General features: G+C 43.6%; 1 protein-coding gene across 1 annotated transcript; it reads right to left on the reverse strand.

Annotated features, from left to right (window-relative positions):
- Positions 1 to 11,450: 11,450 nt before the first annotated feature.
- RPL6 (ribosomal protein L6) lies at positions 11,451 to 15,503 on the reverse strand. Its single transcript, XM_078435781.2, is given in 8 exon segments — positions 11,451 to 11,633; positions 12,108 to 12,292; positions 12,916 to 12,964; positions 13,493 to 13,636; positions 15,073 to 15,171; positions 15,267 to 15,314; positions 15,316 to 15,380; positions 15,383 to 15,503. Coding segments are annotated over 8 exon segments (864 nt in total). The 3' UTR covers positions 11,451 to 11,480.
- Positions 15,504 to 19,721: the final 4,218 nt, after the last annotated feature.

Here is a 19,721-nt window from a genome sequence, read left to right on the forward strand (position 1 = left end):
ACAGCCCATTGTACAAGAACTGAAGCTCAGAATTAAGTGACTTGCACCTGCCTAGGAATTGGCAGAATCAAGATTTGAACCTACAGCAGGCTCCATCCTGCACTGCCTCCCTCCTAAACAAATAATTCTTATTCACGGCACTGTTAACAACAATCTCACGCCTCTTCTAATGTTAAATTTCAATTTTATGATACTTATTCCACAAGCATTTGTTGAGCCTCTAGTAGATGTCAAATCCTGGGAAGCATATAGAATGGAGCTATATCTGAATCCCTGAAATAATACAGGAAAAATGGACTCCCTGCTCTCAGGGAGCTGGACAGTTCTAATAACGTATGTCAAAGATATTCCACAGAAAGATGGCTATGCTTCTCTTATTCCTTCAACAAATATTTCTTGATTCCTGCTGTATAACAGACATTGTGCTAAGGCGGAAAAGTCTTCTCTCAAGGAAGACGACGATCCAGTGAGGGAGACAGACAAGGAGCAAAGAAATACTAAGTCCAGCAGTTCAGAGCAGATCAGTGCCATGAAAACAATGACACAGGCCAATGGAATAAAATGACATTTCACAACAACCCTAGGAGAGAGGGAGTATTATTGTCCTCTCTTCCAGTTGGGACACCGAAGCTCCACTGGATACTTTGCTCAATGTCTGACAACCAATGACTATCAAAGCTCAGATGTGAACCCAGGTCTGTCTCATTCTACGATCCCAGCTTCCTTATTTTGGCTGTAAAGAAAGCACTTCTTTTCCTTTGCTTACAACTTCCCAACCTAATGCCAACCATCACCATTTTTTAAATGCTCGGGTTTTAGAATCTAAATAACCATCGGTGTAGCTCAGAGAAACATTCTCCTGCTCTTATTCTTATATTTCAAGATCAGGAGTCAAGATGCCCAGAAACTATTGTCCTTCACCCTAATTAATGAAAACAGCACATACCCAGGGCTGAAAGTCTTTAGACTGCATAATGAATAGTTATTTAATATTTTAGCAACAGTAATTAATTAGTCATAGGACTGCATGCCTGCCACCGTACCATGATGAGGCAGCTGATGAATTAATATTTATAGAACCCCCTCTGGAAAAAGACCATTTACTGGGAATTTCTAGAATGGTCAGAAAGACAAAGAAAGTCCCCGGTCAAAAGAACTCTATGCTGGAAGCCCGGGTGCAGAGAATCCAAATTTAGTCAAGACAACACACACACACACACACACACACACACACACCTATGCACACAGGAAACATCCATTCATAGGTTCATAGAAAAAAAGGCTTATGGTTTATGATTTCTTTTCTTTGGAATTGTCCTTTCCACTCTTCCATTCAAAAATGAGGTTGAGGTATCGAGATGGGAAGAAAAGAGAAGGTGTTGACTGGGCAACCCTAAGTTGGAAGCAAACAAGCAGCATGAGAAAGCAGGAAAAATAGTGTTGGTAGGTTGGACCTCAGTTTCTCTTGGGAAGCATCTCCCCAAGAGAGAGCAAGCTTGTTGATGAAGACCATCTCCCTGCTGCCCCAGCTGCTGACGTGATGTTCACTGGCCTCAGCTCAAGCTGGGGCCCCTCTGGGATTTTGCAGTATCTCTCCCTTCTGCTGGCTTTTCTGTACCAGCTGACTGTCTAAAATGAGCCTGTAATCCTTACTGGGCTCACAAAATGCGAGTGTGGAGTGAAGATAAGTGGTCCTTGAAAAGCCTTAATAAAGCTTGAAATAGCTTTAAACAAAGCATCCATGTTAATTTTTAAGGTTTTTCAAAGCACCAAGGGAAAAAACACATGCACACATCTGCTAAATAGACACACACACTGACAGAAACTGTGGGGGAGATTGATTATTTCCATCTCACTAATCACAGTCTCAAAGAGGAAACATACACCTACTTAAAATCTTTTTTTTTTTTTTTTCCAAATGATCTGGTAGATCTTGTTCTTTTTTTCTTTTTCCTTTTTCCTTTTTTTTTTTTTTTTTTTAAATTCAAGGAAGATTATTTCGGATCAGGGGTGGGTCTATGAAGCGGCAGGGAAAGGAAATCGGATGAAAGATGTATTTGAAAACGGAGAGGGAGAAATTCTCCTTGGCGCTCCTTTGAATTACCATCGCTAAGGGACCAGCCTCCACGTTGATGAAAAGCCCAGAGATGAGGCAGCATTGGGTGCAGCTCTCATTGGTAAAATCAAGCACCTTGGAGCTCTGAAAGTTGCTGTGTCCTCTCGCGCCCCCCTGTGGGCACCAGAGGCCTTGCTGCGCCGGAATTTAAAAATCTGACTTGCCGGGGCGCCTGGGTGGCTCAGTCGGCTGAGCGTCCAATTTTGGCTCAGGTCATGATATCACGGTTTGTGAGTCCCAGCCCGGCATCAGGCTCTGTGCTGACACAGGGCCTGGAGCCTGCTTCGGATTCTGTGTCTCCCTCTCTCTCTGCCCCTCCCCCACTCATGCTCCGTCTCTCTGTCTCAGAAATAAACATTAAAAAAAAAAAAAAATCTGACTTGCCAATTTGCAAAAATCTCCCCTGCTGCAAAAACTTAGAGGAAGAAATGGTACCCCCCCCCCCCACACACACACTCAAAGGAAAAGTGAGCAGAAGACATAATCGTAGAGTTTTCACAAAAGGAAAAGCAAGCACTCTATGTTTTCATTAATTCAGTATTCCCTGAGTGCAAGAAGTCCTATCTGTGAGGGGGGAGTGGAGCACATTGAGCAGAGACACCTGATTCATATTTGGGGTGAGACTTGGGGGCCAGCAGGAGATCTAAAGCAGTGGTTCTCAACCGTGGAGAACCTACGTGATTTTTGCCTACCGGGGGACATTTGGCAATGCCTGGATGAGTTTTTTCATCATGAAGGGGTGAATGCTACTGACATCTAGTGAATAGAGGCCAGAGATGCGGCTAAACATTCTAGAATGCACAGAACAGTTCCCCCCTTCATGTTGACATTTGCATGCAACCCCCAAATGTCATTAATGTGGAGGCTCAAAAACTGACCAAAAGTGAGGACTGTAGTCAGGGGAAGGGTAGCAGTAGAGTTTTCCAAGCCTTCAGAATAGCATGTGTAAAATCTAAGAAGTGAGATAATAACGTAGATTTAAAATAAATAGTATGCAGCCATTGAAAAGAATAAATTTGAAGTTTTGACAGCAATATAAAATATTCATGAAATAGTATTCTATGAAGAAAATCAGATGTATGTAGAAACTTACATACATCCATAGGAACTAGATATGCACCTAGTAACTTGAAAATGGTTGTGTCTGATGAGCATAAGGGTATTTTCTCTTCAATATCCTTGTTACGAAGGAATTCGCTCTGAAGCAGCATTAGGATTCCAGAGTCACACCGGTGGGGGTTTTTATTCCCCACAATTTTAGTGTAATTCAAGCTTGTGCCCTGGAAGTTACTTATTTTTGTGTCAGCAAGTTTCTTTCGCGTAAAAATTCACATCGGAGGTTCTAATGAGTTAAAAATCACTACGTTGGGGGGCTCCTGGGGGGCTCAGTTGGTTAGGCGGCCGACTTCAGCTCAGGTCATGATCTCACGGTCTGTGGGTTGGAGTCCCGCAACGGGTTCTGTGCTGGCAGCTCTGAGCCTGGAGCCTGCTTCCGATTCTGTGCCTCCCTTTCTCTCTGCCCCTCCCCTGCTTGCTCTCTGTCTCTTTCTCAAATAATAAACATCAAAAAAATTAAAAATCACTTAGTTGGTCAGATTCCTGCAACTGTCCATTTACTAACATATTTTAGTTTTCCCTCGTGTCCTCTAGACCCATGGCCATACAGAAGATTTTTAAAATGCAAATATGATTATCCTCTGGCTCTAAAATCCTGATCTCTCTTGACTTCCTCTGTTGCCCCACAAAATCCTCAGGATCAAGCTCTTGTTGGGCTACAGCATCAGTTCTCATGGTCCTCACCCCCTCTCTACCCACTGAACTAAAATACTCATAGTTCACAGACTAGATATCATCATCATTCCCTTCTCTGGGCTTTTGCTGTAGTCCCATGGTGGATTGCAAAGTGTCTTCTCAATTCTTCACTTTCTCCCTTTATTAAAATTATACAGCCATGCCCTTTGTTATGAGACTGTACTAGTTGGAAGAGTGTTCCCTCCAAATTCATGTCCATCCAGAATTTGTGAATGTTTCCTTCTCTGAAAATAGGTTACATTACAGATATAATCAAGTCAGAATGATGTTATGCTAGATTTCGACACCAAAGACTGGTGTCCTCATAAGAAGAGGGAAATTTGGACGGAGACACAGAGACAGAGATCGGAGTGATGCATCTAGGAGCCAAGGAACGCCAAGGATCACCAGGAGGAAATAACCCTGCTGACACTCTAAATTTGCACTGCCAGCCTCCCGAACCGTGGGACTGGATCTCTGTTGTTTTAAACCGCCCAGTCTGTGCTGCTTTGTCACCGCCGCCCCAGGAGACTAATAGGGCAATTTCCCCAAACTTCCCATCAGAGCAGGTCAAATAGATCTCCCCTCCCCACTGAGGTCTTGGCCATGTGACATGCTTCAGCCAATGGAGTTTTAGCAGATGAGCAGAGGTTAAAATGTCTTTGTGTCCATTGGCACCCGCTTTGGGAGTCGCTGGTCCCCAAATGAGACATGTGGCAGAACTGAGCCACCAGCCCCTAGCCTGGAGCTGAGCCCTCCAGATCCCAGCCCCGAAGTTCAGCCAACCCACAGCCTACCCACGGACCCTGGAGGGGTGAAACACATGCTTTTTATTGTCAACCACTAACAATACGGACATTTGTTTTTTGGTTAATCCCTAAATCCTGAGTGCCTGGCGTGGTGCTTAGAATAAAGTAGTTGCTCCATAAAGGTTCTTAGTGCTGAATCTGAAGATGCTGTGCAAAAGACTTCACACATTCATTTGTAAGGTGGTTTTACGGCTTGCATGCGCTACCCGCTCCCTATGCCCCCGCCTCTCGGCTGCTTCTGCACCTCTTTTCAGTGTCCATTGTGATCTAAGAAGGTCACCCTGGCTTCTTTCAATTTCTTTACCAATTGTGTCGTTGTTCCTACTGCTTGGCCTTGGCACTTGCTGTCCCCTAGCCTAGATGCACTTCCTCACCTGGGAAGCTTGTCAAACTCCTCATCCTTCAGGTCTCACGACCTCACAGAGAACTCCCCTGGCCTCCCCAAACATCACGAGTTCACCTCTTTCTCAATGTCTTTCCACACTATATCTCTTAGGACTAGTTAACTGCAATTAAATAATGACCAATGCAAACGTAGATGCTGGTCTCCCTGGCTAGACTGTAAGATACATCACGTCTACCACAGTGCTTGGCACATAGTCCGGGCTTAATACACTAAGAATCACTAGAGGCACCTGGGTGGCTTAGTCGATCAGGCATCAGGCTTCGGCTCAGGTCACGATCTCACGCTTTGTTGAGTTCCAGCCCCACGTCAGGCCCACTTTCTCTCTCTCTCTCTCAAAAATGAATAAGCATTAAAAAATTAAGGAAAATCAAAGTAAAAAAAAAAAAAATCACTAAATGAATTAATTCCGAGTCATCTTTTTGTAGGGAAGTCCACATGTAGGGAAATTAATTGAAACGAGGTTCTGCTTTAATCATCTGAGGGGCAGCAGAGGACATGGTTAAGAGCATGGGTCCAAGGGCCAGACAATCCAGGTTCAAATCCCATTTGGAGGAGTTACTTAACCTCTTTGCACCTTAGTCTTCCCATCTGTAAAATAGGAGTGATAGTGAAAAATACAAGAACCTGCTTCCTATAGTGGTAGTAAGGGAGTTAAAAGTATGTATCTTTGGGGCGCCTGGGTGGCTCAGTCGGTTAAGCATCCGACTTTGGCTCAGGTCATGATCTTGCTGTCCGTGAGTTTGAGCCCCGCGTCGGGCTCTGTGCTGACAGCTCAGAGCCTGGAGCCTGTTTCAGATTGTGTCTCCCTCTCTCTTGGACCCTCCTCCGTTCATACTCTGTCTCTCTCTGTCTCAAAAATAAATAAATGTTAAAAAAAATTTTTTTTAATGTATCTTTTTAAGAAAAATTTTGTTTATTTATTTATTTATTTATTTATTTATTTATTTATTTTTTTAACGTTTATTTATTTTTGAGACAGAGCATGAACGGGGGAGGGTCAGAGAGAAGGAGACACAGAATCTGAAACAGGCTCCAGGCTCTGAGCTGTCAGCACAGAGCCCGACGCGGGGCTCGAACTCACAGACCGTGAGATCATGACCTGAGCCGAAGTCGGCCGCTTAACCGACTGAGCCACCCAGGCGCCCCTTTAAGAAAAATTTTAAATGGTATTTTTAATGTTTATTTTTTTGAGAGAGAGGGGGTGAAGGGGCACAGAGAGAGGGAGACAGAGGAAACAAAGAAGGCTCTGTGCTGACAGCACTGAGCCGAATGCAGGGCTTAAACTCACGAACCATGAGTTCATGACCCAAGCCGAAGTCAGCCACCCAGGTGCCCAGGATGTAAAAGTATAGCTCTTAATGTGGAAAGCAGTATGGTGGTCCCTCAAAAAATTAAACATCATTACCATACAATCAAGCAATTCCACTTTTTCTTAAGATTGTCAACGCAAAGCCCAACATGGGGCTCGATCTCACAAACCATGAGCTCATGATATGAACTAAAACCAAGAGTTGGATATTTAATGGACTAAGCCACCCAGGCCCCCGCGTAAGATTTTAACTAATCTCTACACCCAACATAGGGCTTAAACTCATAACCCAGAGATCAAGAGTAACATGCTCCATGGACTGAAACAGCCAAGTGCCCACGCTTTTTTAAAGGTACTGTTTAAAATAACTTTTTGGGGGGGCACCAGGGTAGCGCAGTCAGTTAAGCGTCCGACTCTTGATCTCGGCTCAGGCCATGATCTCAGTGTGTGGGTTGGAGCCCCACGTCGGGCTCTGCACTGATGGCGTGGAGCCTGCTTGGAATTCTGTCTCTCCTCTCTGCCCCTCCCCAGCCTATGTGCTCTCTCTCTCTCAAAATAAATAAACTTAAAAAAAATTTTTTTAAATGTTTATTTTTGAAAGACAGAGCACAAGTCAGGGAGGGGCAAAGAGAGAGGGAGACAGAATCTGAGGCAGGCTCCTGGCTCTGAGCTGTCAGCCCAGAGCCCAATGCGGGGCTTAAACCCATGAACCGTGAGATCATGACCTGAGCCAAAGTTGGACACTTAAACGACTGAGCCACCCAAGCAGCCCATAATCTTCAGAATTTTTATAACCTTGACACCCAATGTGGGACTCAAACTCATGACCCTGAGATCAAGAGTTGCATGCTTTACTGAGTCAGCCAGGGGCCCCCAAGCAATTTCAAACATGATTGAAAGCAGGCACTTGAGTAGTATCTGTATGTCAATGGCCACAATAGCTTTATTCACAGTTGCCAAAAGGGAGAAACAACTCAAATGTGCATCCATAGGTGAATGAGTCAACAAAAGGCAATATACCCACACAAAGAAATATGATTCAGCCATAAAAAGGGATGAAGTTCTGACACCGGCTAGAACATGGATGAACCTTGAAGAAATTATGCAAAGTGAGATAATCCAGACACAAATACTGTGTGATTCCACTTATATGAGCTACATAGTATCCTCTGTATTCATGATATTCATAGTATTCTATATCCAATCTATATCTGTATCTTCGTCTAATATAGAGAGAACAGGTAGAATAGAGGTTACCGAGGCTGGGGGAGAGGGAAAGGGGAGTCGCACAGGACTTCAGTTTAGAATGACAAAAACGTCTGGAGATGGATGCTGGTAATGGTTGCGCAATACGAACTGTACATTTAGAGAAGTTTAAGATAGTACATGTTGTTACATATATTTTACCACAATAAAGTAATTCTACAGAAGTACATACTTTAACCGCTTGGCACATACTCAGGACCACAGTATTTGCTATTGTGATCATCTGAAAGGTAAGTGAATAAGCAGCAAAACAAGGATTCAAAACAAAGTCCTTTGATCCCCAAAGCTCTGACTTTAACCTCTAGTTTCCAATTGACCTGCACTCAATGGTTATTTTTTGAATGTATTATTCCACACCTTTTTCCCAAAGAAATTCCCATTTTATTTAAACGTGTTATTGTTGAGAAAGAAAGAGAGAGAACACACAAGTGGGGTAGGGGCAGAGAGAGACACAGAATCCAAAGCAGGTCCCAGGCTCTGAGCTGTCAGCACAGAGCCCGACGTGGGCTCAGGAACCACATGGTCAGACACTTTGCCACCTAGGCGCCCCAGAAATTCCCATTTTATACTTGTATAATGTATACTTGTACAATGGGGAAAGCCAGAGCATTATTGTCTGTCCTTACATGTCATTTGTACCTTGACACTATTTTTTTTTGAATTATACATGGAAGAGCAGCACCGAACTCAGTACAACACTTACTAGAGCCGCCAACACTGGGAATCAGGCCCTAGACCTTGGTCACTACAGCTTGGGAGGTGATGTAGGCTGAATAATGGCCCCAAAGTGTGTCTATGGCCTAATGCCCGCCCCCCTTGTAGGTTACTTCATTTGGCAAAAGGGATTTGGCAGGTGTGACTAAGCTGCACATTTTGACATGGGGAATGTGGTAGAGCACATAGATAGATCTGGTCTTTGCCCCCGATTCCTAACACAGAGCTCTTAAAGCCCATTGAATTTCCCAAGTGGTAGGAGTATCTTTTTTTATTGCTAAGAAGCTCCTTCAGATCATACCTGAGTTTACACTGATGAGGTAACTTACAGGATGAGACCCCAGCCTCAAGAAGGGACGAACCACCAGAAAGCCCGACTGATTATAAGGTGGGAACTTTCAGCCCTACCCAGACTTAAGGCAGGGAGGGAATGGGAGTAGCGGGCCGGGGCCTGGGGTTCGAAGCTGGGGATTATAAGGTTTGATGAACTTCTGGGTTGGTGAACACGTCAGTGTTGGAGAGGACATGCAAACTCCAGGCTACTCCCCACCCTTACCTTGTGCTATAGACTTCCTCCATTTGGCTGAGTTGTATCCTTTACAATAAATTCAAGTAAGGCGCTTCCAAGTTGTGAGTCATGATAGCAAATTATTGAATCTGAGGAGGGTTGTCAAGTAGCCAGGTCAAAGAGGGATGACCTGGGGGGTGGGAGGGGCCTACTGCTTGTAATTGGTATCCGATGGGCCAGAGAGAAGAGTAGGCTGAAGAAACGGGCCAATCAGAGGGTCTTGTGTTGTGGCCAAGATGATTTTGGAACTGAACCTGAGTGATAAACAGCCACTAAAAGGCCGTAGCCAGAAGTGACATGTTCAGATTTGTTTCAAAAATGTATCCAAGCACATAGCTATGTATCTACTCAAGAGGCTAGAATTAAAAAGATAGGGCTGGCTCAGCTCATGATCTGAGTTTGCGGGTTCAAGCCCTGCATCAGGCTCTGCACAGTACGGACTTCGGATCCTTGGTCTCCCTCTCTCTGCCCCTCCCCAGCTTGCGATCTCTAGCTCTCCCTCTCAAAAAAATAAACATTAAAAAAAAAAAAAAAAAAAGTGAAAAAAAAAAAGACCATCATGGGGATGTGACCTACAGCATGGTGACTATAGTTAACACTACCATATATTTGAAAGTTGCTAGATTGTGTAAATTCTCACAAAAAATTTCCTAACTACATACGGTGATGGATGGTAACCAGACTTACAGTACTGATTATATCGTACACCCGAATCTGTCAATTCTCTCAATTAACAAAACTGAAAATACCAAGCGCTGGCAAGGGAGTGGAGTAATACACATTGTTGGTGGGATACAAAATGGAAGTCCTAGCAGTTTCTTACAAAGGTAAACGTGTTATTTACCATACAACCCAGCAATCCCGCATTTTCATCCAACAGAAATGAAAACACATCCACACAAAAACCTGTATGTGAATGCTGATGGTGGCTTTATTCACCATCTCCAGGAACTGTGAACAACCCAAAGTTGTTTGGTGGGTGAATTTTAGGGAAGTTAATACAATGATATAATGGAGCAACAAATGACTGTGAAAAACCACCGAACCATGAATATGAACAAATCGCAAAAACGTTATGCTAAGTGGCATAAGACCTTCTGTAAAAGGCAAAACTACACCTTACAGAAATTGGATGCCTGCCTGCAGCGGGAGCTGACTTTAGAAGCATGAAGGAACTTTGGTGGTGGTGATGTTTACTGAACTACATAGACATCACTGGATCGCGAATTTCACCAAATGTTAATTGCCAATTAGATCAACTTTAAAAAACACCCCACCAGGGCCATCCTTCCCTTATCTACTGCCAAAACCTCTAATCTGATGACCCCCTGTTTAGGGAGCCTGTGGAGAAATGAACCCTTTTTTAGAGACAGAGGTAGAGAATCCCAAGCAGTTTCCATGTCCTGTGTGGAACCTGAGGCAGGGCTCAATCTCACGACCTGAGCCAAAATCAAGAGTCAGATGCTCAACTGACTGAGCACCCAGGCACCCCTGGACACTTTTATACAGACACTAAACTGGTTCAAACCCCACAGAGGGCAGTTTGGCACAATCTATTAAAATCAAAAATGCATAAATCCTTACTCAGCCAAAAATAATTCTTACCAGATACTCACTCACCTGTGTGCACACTTGAGAACTCATCTACTACTGTGTATATATTTACAAAAGATGTAAACCCAAATATCCATATAAGAGACTACTATAGTCTGCATCAGTAAAGATGGGACATTTAAAAAAAAAAATTTTTTTTTTAATTTATTTTTGAGACAGAGCACAAGTGGGGGAGGGGTAGAGAGAGGAGACACAGAATCCAAAGCAGGCTCTAGGCTCCGAGCAAGCATTCAGCACAGAGCCCGATGCGGAGCTCGAACCCACAAACTGCGAGATCATGACCTGAGTCGAAGTCGGTCACCCAACCGACTGACCCACCCAGGTGCCCCTGAAGATGGGACTTTCTATGGAATGACCAAAACACACGGTTTGTCATCTGTGTAATAGTATGTACAGCATAAGGGCCTTTTGGTTAAAAACAAACAAAAAAAAAAGATGGTAAATAATTATACTCATTTGCTATGTTGCTATGTATGCTTTTAAAAAACCAGATATACAAGAGTGCAATGATTATGGGGGAGAAATGGGTATTACCCATTCAAAGGAAGGAAAGTTTGTGGCCTGAAGAGCGATTTTTTGTCCACATAGCCCAGTACTGACCTGCTCGGTAATGACTGGGGAAATGTCGCTATTTCCTACTGGTGGGTGCTGGGTGGCAAGCCAGACGGTGAGGAAGGCAAGAAGGCTGATCCAAACCGATGACACAGTGGAGCTTCCACTGCAGCTGGTGCCAGCCTCCCGACCCCGACTGCTCTTAGCAGAGGCCAAGATGCCACAAGCACGCAGAGTCAAACCACACCTCTGGGCAGAGAGATTAAAAACAAAAAAGAAAAAAAAAGGCACAGGAGAGATGGATCTGTTATTTAATTAGGTTCTTTGTAAGAAATTTAGAACACCAATTTGTGAGGGTAAACTCCATTCGTGAGAGCAAACACAGAGCGGAGGTAGCCCTGAAGCTGAGGAACGGCTTTGATTTTTGGCAGAATTTGCGAGTCCACAGCTTTCTGATCAACCTTGCGCTGCTCTGTAATCTCATATTTCTAGGGGGAAGGGAGGGAAAAAAAAGAAGAAAATCATTTAGAAGCAGGGCACAAGTACCACACTCCAGTCCTCTCAGGAATCCTATCTCACAAATACCCAATCCCAGGGATATTTAGAATGTAATTTTAATAATCCTTTCCTTGGAGGGCTGTGAAATACAACCTGTTTCGAGTATAACAGAAATAGTAGCTCTTTTCCTTTTGTCTTTTTTAAGACATCAAGGATAAACGAGGCTGAACTCCCATTAGAACAGTAGCAGTGAATTCAGAGCTCCACGAAAACTCTCAATAAGATTCTGAGATGAGCTCTCAACTGCCATTAAAAATTACTGAATGCAGCAGCATCTGGAACACTATCATTCCCCAGATATTTCTCATGATTTACGACTTTTCTTCACCGATTCGTAACTGTATTTTCACTCCCACCCAGAGGAGCCGGAGCTATCAAAAACGAAGACAGAAAAAGCAGCTTACCTCTTTCTCCGTGTCGAAGATCTCACCTTCCTGGTGTCTGGGCTTACGCAGCTTCTTCTTCTTAAAGTAAGCATCAGTGAGGTGTTTGGGGATTTTCACATTGCTGATATCAATTTTGGTGGAGGTGGCAATGACAAATTTCTGGTGTGTTCTACGCAGAGGAACTCGATTAAGGGACAGAGGTCCTGAGGGGGGAAAAAAGCAACACGCTGAGGCAAAGAGAAAGCAAAGACTTAGGAGACAGCAGTCACTCAAACACACTGGTCAAAACCACAGGTTCCTGACAAATTTAAACTGAGCGCTGCTTTCCAGAGTGAACAGTTCACTTTTTACCTGTTTAGCAACTCCCTTTGGTTCCAAGTGGAAGACCAATTACAAGTCTGTGAGATCATTCCTTGTGGTTAACAGCCAACCATTCTGCACTTTAGGTGGCAGATACTTGGTGATATGTTGCCACACAGAACGTAAACACTTGCTTCCTCAGAACTCAGGTATACATACGACAATGAAATAAGACACGGAACCACATAGCACTGAGAATTCCATTTAGGTGGGCACAAAAGTACACTTAAAAATGCCAAGCTTCAGGGCACCTGGATGGCTCGGTTAAGTGCCCAACTCTTGGATTTCAGTTCAGGTCATGACCTCATGGTTCCTGAGACCGAACTCTGGGTCAGGCTCTGCACTCACAGTGTGGAGCCTGCTTGGGGGGTCTCTCCCTGCGCCCCCCCCCCCAATAAATAAATAAATAAATGTTAAAAAAAAATTGCCAAGTTTCAGAGAGTATAAAACTCAAGGATTTTCTTACCAGTCACAAGTAGCAAGCCACTGCTCAGTTGCTTCAGGAAAACCACTCTCTGTGAATTAAACAGAAATCTCAGGATTTCTGCAATTACAAATGCACTTCTGAATTAATCAAATCATAGGCTTATAAATTTGGTAAAGGAAATTTCTCAATACGTATCTGCTCAGCAATCTTGGAAGCAACTACACCAAACTACCAACAGGGATGACCCTTGGACATGAGCAATACTTTTGGGTGCTTCTTTTTAATGAACAGCCATTACTTCTAACGCTTACTTAATATCCTTTAACTCACGAGTTCCATCCCTAGAAATCTATACAAGTACTTTCAGATACAGGGACATAGGAATCATCTATAATAAGCCCAACAGCAGGAAATGGTAATAATTTATCATACATTACGGACTAAATACGTCATGCTAGTGACTGGGCTGCTGGTCTTGTTATGGGCTACCCACCCGCCGCGAACTAGTTACTGTAGGCAAATGAAGAATCCCACCTGGAGTGTGACCCATTATAATCAAGCACCTGCGGCTCAGACACCTGAGCTGAAGCTCCACGAGCCGAGGTGTTCTGCTCACCTTGCCTCTGTGGCGCCCAGTGAGGATGATCAAAATGGTCCCAGGAGTGATGCTAGCTCGCAGTTTCCTCACATGCTGACTAAAAGGTTTTTTGCCGTGGCTCAACAGCTTCCGAGGCACATCTTCAGTAGGATAATACCTAGGCTGTAGAGAATCCACAGGTTCATCTTATTTAAACAAGCTCATCAGATTAGTAGAGCTGGTGGTCTCAGTGAAACACTTGCTACACCCTTTTCACCTACTTCAAATGCTTTATTTACACTATTACAGTTCATTTTCACTTGTCCGTAGATACTAAATTTGGCAAAGATCAATGCTGCTTGCTCTTTCCATGTAAAACATAGGGTGGAATCCATTTAACAGAGCTGTGTGTTCAGGCAAAGATGAAAACCATCAATCTGGGATTAAACCAAACCTGAGACTTCCATGGCAAGCTATCATACACGGTCCTAGCATTACACACTGTCCTGTGGCAGTGATTCTCAAGCTTTTCTGGGGTCCCTGACCTTAACCTAAACCGTCCTTCTCCAAAAACAACACGTCTGATGCACATTTTGGAGGTTACGAAGGAGGCATGGCTTGTTTTTCGATTCCAATTGTGTTCACATCCTCTCCATCAACATGCGTTACTCCCATTTCATCCATAAAGGAAAAAAAAAAAACAGTTTACATCAAGAGCACCAGTTCACTTACTGTGAAAACAAGACCCCACACAAAGACTGCTACTAAGGGTGTGACAAGTAACTCACAATAACCTCTTGCTTTTTTTTTTTTTAATTTTTTTTAACTTTTTTTTAAATTTATTTTTGAGACAGACAGAGAGAGAGAGCATGAACAGGGGAGAGTCATAGGAAGAGGGAGACACAGAATCTGAAACAGGCTCCAGGCTCTGAGCTGTCAGCACAGAGCCCGACGCTGGGCTCGAACTCACGGACCGCGAGATCATGACCTGAGCCCAAGTCGGCCGCCCAACCGACTGAGCCACCCAGGCGCCCCTAGCCTCTTGCTTTTACTTCAAACATTAGTACCTAACAGAAAAACCAGCTCACAAAAAAACCGTGACCAGGAATCAAAGCGCCACTCTCTCTCTGGGGCAGTAATTTCCAACTGTGATGACTGTAATACATCTGGGCATGTTTCCACAATGAAAACTGCAGAGCAAACACTGAGAAAGAGTCGGGTCTTGTGGGTGGTTAAAGAGGAGCCAAGAAACCGTGCTCTGGTCCGCAAACACTCTCTAGGCCTAGCAGCATCCTAGGCTTCGGGCCTCAATTCTCACAACAACCCCATTCCTTAACCTAAACCGAAGGTTTGCGAGGCAAACCTTCATTCCCATTTTGCAGGCGAAGAAACCGAAGCACAGAAGAGTCAATTAATTAATTAATCAATATCTGCTTAAGTAATATCAGTTATTAATATCTAACTAATATCTACTTAATTGATATCAAACAACCAATGTTTAAGGTCCAAAAGTTTACAAATGTTTGTAAGGCCAGAATCCTCCATTAGTAATTCTCCGGTAGGTAAACACACACACACAAAAAAAACCCCTCCCACCATTCAAATCTTCCAAATCTTACCATTTTGCGAAGTTTAACCACTCGGGTACCACCATTCTTGTCACCACCAACTGGTTTTGTGACAGTAGCAAGAACCTTCTCCTTCTTTTTCTTTTCAATCTATCAGGACACAAATGCGTCAAAGTCAGAGGCAGACCAACATTCCTCAGGTTAAGAATGGGAAGTGATGCTCAGTGACTCCCCTCATCCCTTACCCTGGATTTAGCTGCTGAATACTTCCTCTTGTACATGGCCTTTCTCGAATACATAGCCGATCGGGAATACCTGCCAATTCCTCTGACTAGGACAGGGTTTCGGCTGCAGTGGGGCTTCCCCTTCTTTGGCGTTTTAGCCTTGGGGTTACCCTTCTTAACCTTGCCACCAGCATCAGCCTTCTTGGCTTCAGGTTTCTTCTCCTTAGCATCCGGCTTCTCAGCTTTTTCGCCCGCCATCTAGCAATACACAGATTAAAAAGAAAGGCATTTCACCAACTACCTTAGAACAGTATCTAAACTGGACACTGATAGGCTTCCGAGGGGAGGAACCCTCACTTTCTCTGTCCAAGTACCTCTAACGTTCTTTCATGCCTCCCCTATAAGATAGGTCTTCCTCCAAAACCACACACATCTGCAACAACCGTCATAATGGTTAATTTTTGGGTTGTCTCCCGAATACGCTACAACCTTTTTTTTTTTTTTTTTTTTAATTTGAAGAAATCTTACATCTGTTTGCTAAATATTTAGTGGTCAAAAGTCCCCATTCCATTATTTCACCATTACTGTTCTGGGAACTAGAAATCTGACAAATAAATCCCCACAGCTATGAAGCAGCGACGCTGGACCCTGAAACCGTTCGCGTCCAGAGCTTTTGCTCTTTTCAGACTACTGTCTCATTCGAGAAATTCGGCTTAGGAGATGAGGACACAGACACATTCAGCGCACACTCAGGCCAGGCTGAAAAGAAGCGCAAAGCCAACAGGCGACTTCCGGGCGCGGACGTGGGAAGAAGGAAAAGCAGCATTTGGCCTCGGCTCCAAATCCCAACGTGGCTCAGACAAACTCAGCGGCGTCTTTTCGGACCCGAACCCGGGATTCCAGAGCGCGCGCTGTCCCCATGCTCCCCGAGGCCCCACTATTCCGCTACGGATCCCCAGAGGGGTCCAGTATCCCCAGCCCAGGAGGGTGGCGAGCAGCCGGAGTTCCGGAGCCTCTACGGCATCCCACCTCAACCTCTTCGTGCCCCTATGCAAACCCAGGCGAGAAAAATGAAGCGTCTGGGAGGCCTCTCAGTTAGCCCCGAGCATGTTCGACCCCTGCAGGTGCCTACTTGACTCCTTCTCGGTTCGGATGGTGAAGGATTAGGGATCCTGAAATCTAGTCTCGCAGAGAAGCCCCGCCATACTTACCTTGCAAGATGGGAAAGAGAACTAAGATCCCGGCTTCCGGTCTATAAGGAATCACGGGATTTGTTGAGCCTCACTTCCTTCCGGAGCTGGGGTATTATGGGAAGTGTAGTTTCCCCTCCTTTGACAGTGCTACTGTGGAGAGCTAGGTGTCCTTATAACAGGCAAAAAGCAAGGAACGTTTTGAAAATGTTTCACTTTATAGACCAACAAAATTCTCAAAATACTTCTGGAAGCCGACGTTACAACGTTTTATTTTACTTACTAAGGACATTAGAAAAGACTTCCATTTTCAATATAAGAGAGAGAGAGAGAGAGACGAAAGACCAAATCTCCAAGTAAAGTGAAATTTTTCCCGTGAAAAGCTAACTGGAAACCTTACACAGACATTTTCTCCGAAGTTGACTTAAAGTCCATATCCCCTAATTAGACTATAGACTATGCTCAATGGTGAGAGTCAGGGAAGCCAGAATTCAAAATGAATAAAATAGCAGTGCCTGGCTGACTAGTCGATGGAGCTTGTGACTCTTGATCTCGGGGTGGTGAGTACCAGTCCCACCCTGAATATAGAGATTACTTAAAAATAAAATCTTAAAAGGGGCGCCTCGGTGGCTCAGTCAGTTAAGCCTCCCAGGACGGCTCAGGTCATGATCTCGCGGTTTGCAGGCTCGATCTCTCGCGGTCTGCCCCACATCTGGCTCTCTGCTGTCACCACAGAGCCCGCTTCAGATCCTTGGTTCCCCTCTCCGTACTCCTCCCCTGCTTGCGCGGTCTCTCTCTCAAATATAAATAAACATTTAAAAATAGTAATAAAACCCCTAAAAAAAACTTAAAAAATAAAATGAAGAAAATATATTCCTGCTCTCAACGCTCATTCAAAGGAATAACAAGTAGAAAAAATAAATAATTATAAGCTATTTCTTCCTGGAGGTTTAAGAAGGTTTTGCAAAAAGTTGGGTCTTGTGTTGGATTTGGCAGAATAAATACAAATTTAGCAGATCAAAGTGGTAATTGGAAGAATAAATGCAAGAGGTACAGAGGCATATAAGAACATAGTTGTTCATCCCTTCCACAAAAATTTCTGGCTACTTTGCACTTCATTTCTTTTCTTTTTGAAGTTTTATTTTACTTTATTTCATTTATTAAAGTGTAGTTGACACATAATGTTACATTAGTTTCAGGTTTCTTCATTTCTAAAATGAGGGTAACAATATTACCAGCCTCACAGGGGTGTTGGGAAGATTAAATAAATTTCTATACACAAAATCACTAAGAACAGGATTTGATGCATGATAAGTGCTAGATAAATGTTAGTTCTTGTTGCCATCACCCCCCATCACCTCCACTGTACGCACCACTGTCATTATCATCATCATCAACATAGTTGTTAATGAGATCCTACTATGTGCCAAGTATTCTGCTAAAGATTATGCACCAGGGATAATAAAAGCAATATTGTGGGGGTACCTGGGTGGCTCAGTCGGTTAAACGACTGATTTCAGCTCAGGTCACGATCTCATGGCTCGTGAGTTCAAGCCCCAAGTCACACTCTGTGCTGACAGCTCAGAGCTTGGAGCCAGCTTCAGATTCTATGTCTCCCTCTCTCTCTCCCCTCTCCTGCTCGTATTCTGTCCGTCTGTCTCTCTCTCTCAAATAAACATTAAAAAAACAAAACAAAACTGGACATGACTCATCCCCTAAGGTGGGTTCAGTTCCCCACTCCCCCTTAAAAAAAAAAAAGAACAATACAATATTTTATGCTACATGGTTAGAGCTGCATTATGTGCCTTGCTTTATTTCATGTAATCCTCTCAACAACTTACGAAGGATACTCTTATGAGGCATCTGGGGCTCAAAGAGGTTAAGTAAGTTGTTCATAACATGGATCTGATTTCAGAAATTGCGCTTTTAACCATCCTCTGTAAAGATTAAAGAGATAACTAATGAAGATGAATAAGAGAGTTCTTTGCTCATATTAGAATTAAGAATAAGAATACTCAGTACATTGGCAAAATAAAATATTGTATCTTATAATTTTTTACTGTATCAAAGCCCTTAAGGCAACATGTACATTTTCGTGACACCTTTTGGCTTGAATTTTTCCAGTTCTCTTTCATTTGTTTGTTACTGGTGGCTAGAGCTTTTCACCCTGATTTTCTTTGAATTAAAAAAAAAAAAAAATTCTTTTAACGTTTCTTTATTTTTGACCGAGAGAGCATGAGAACAACAGAGAGAGAGAGAGGGAGACACAAAACTTGAAGCAAGCTCCAGGCCCTGAGCTGTCAGCCCAGAGCTGGACGCAGGGCTCAAACTCACAAACCGCGAGACCGTGACCTGAGCTGAAGTCCGACGCTGAACCACCCAGGCCCCCTGTCACTTTGGTTTTCTTCAGATCCAAATCACCTGCTTTGTGGCTGTGTCCTTGGGAATCATGTAGTTTTTTCTCATTCTGATTGACTGAAGATACAAGTATGGTAATCACATGTCTCTGAAGGCCTCAGAGATTTCAGTGGAAACTTTCAGACTACAGTGAATGCAGGTTGGCTATGCTTGCTGAAACATGTGATTCTAAACGTGTCTGCCTTCTGCACAAATTAAGGATTAGTGTGATCCTAATAGGCTGTGTTTTATGCCAGTTTAGGATTATTCACTGTCCAGGCCTGTAATATTCTCAAGGAAATCTTGGGCACTGCTCTTTTTTTGAAATGGAAATGTCAGCAGTTTTATTTGTTTAGTTTCCTGAGCAAAACACCTCCCAGAAACACCTACTTCAGAAAATGTATCAGAATGAATGAGTGCAGAGGTGCTCACCGGAGTTCCTTGGAAATTGGCAATCTCCGGGGCGCCTGGGTGGCTCAGGCGGTTAAGTGTCTGACTTCAGCTCAGGCTGTGATTTTGTGTTTGTGAGTTCAAGCCCTGCATTGGGCTCTGTGCTGACAGCTTGGAGCCTGCTTCGGATTCTGTGTCTCTCTCTCTCTCTGCCCCTCCCCGGCTTGTACTCTCTCTCAAAAAATAAACGTTAAAAAAACGTTTGTTTAATTGACAACCTCAGAAACTTTTACCTAGTAAATGTACCAAAGTATTTGTTAAGTTGCCTGTCGTTGAAATAAAAACATAAACGAACCCCCTCTTGTGTTTCATTATGGTACTGCAAAATCTATTGTTCATTACTTGGGCAAAATTTTTATCAAAGGAGACATTTTTGCAGACACTAAACCATTTTAAGCCTCAGGGCAACCTCCCTGGGAAGTAGGAATTTAAGATGAAA

Source organism: Panthera onca, chromosome D3, assembly GCF_046562875.1.
Source record: "Panthera onca isolate mPanOnc1 chromosome D3, mPanOnc1 haplotype 2, whole genome shotgun sequence".
NCBI classification, from domain to species: domain Eukaryota; kingdom Metazoa; phylum Chordata; class Mammalia; order Carnivora; family Felidae; genus Panthera; species Panthera onca.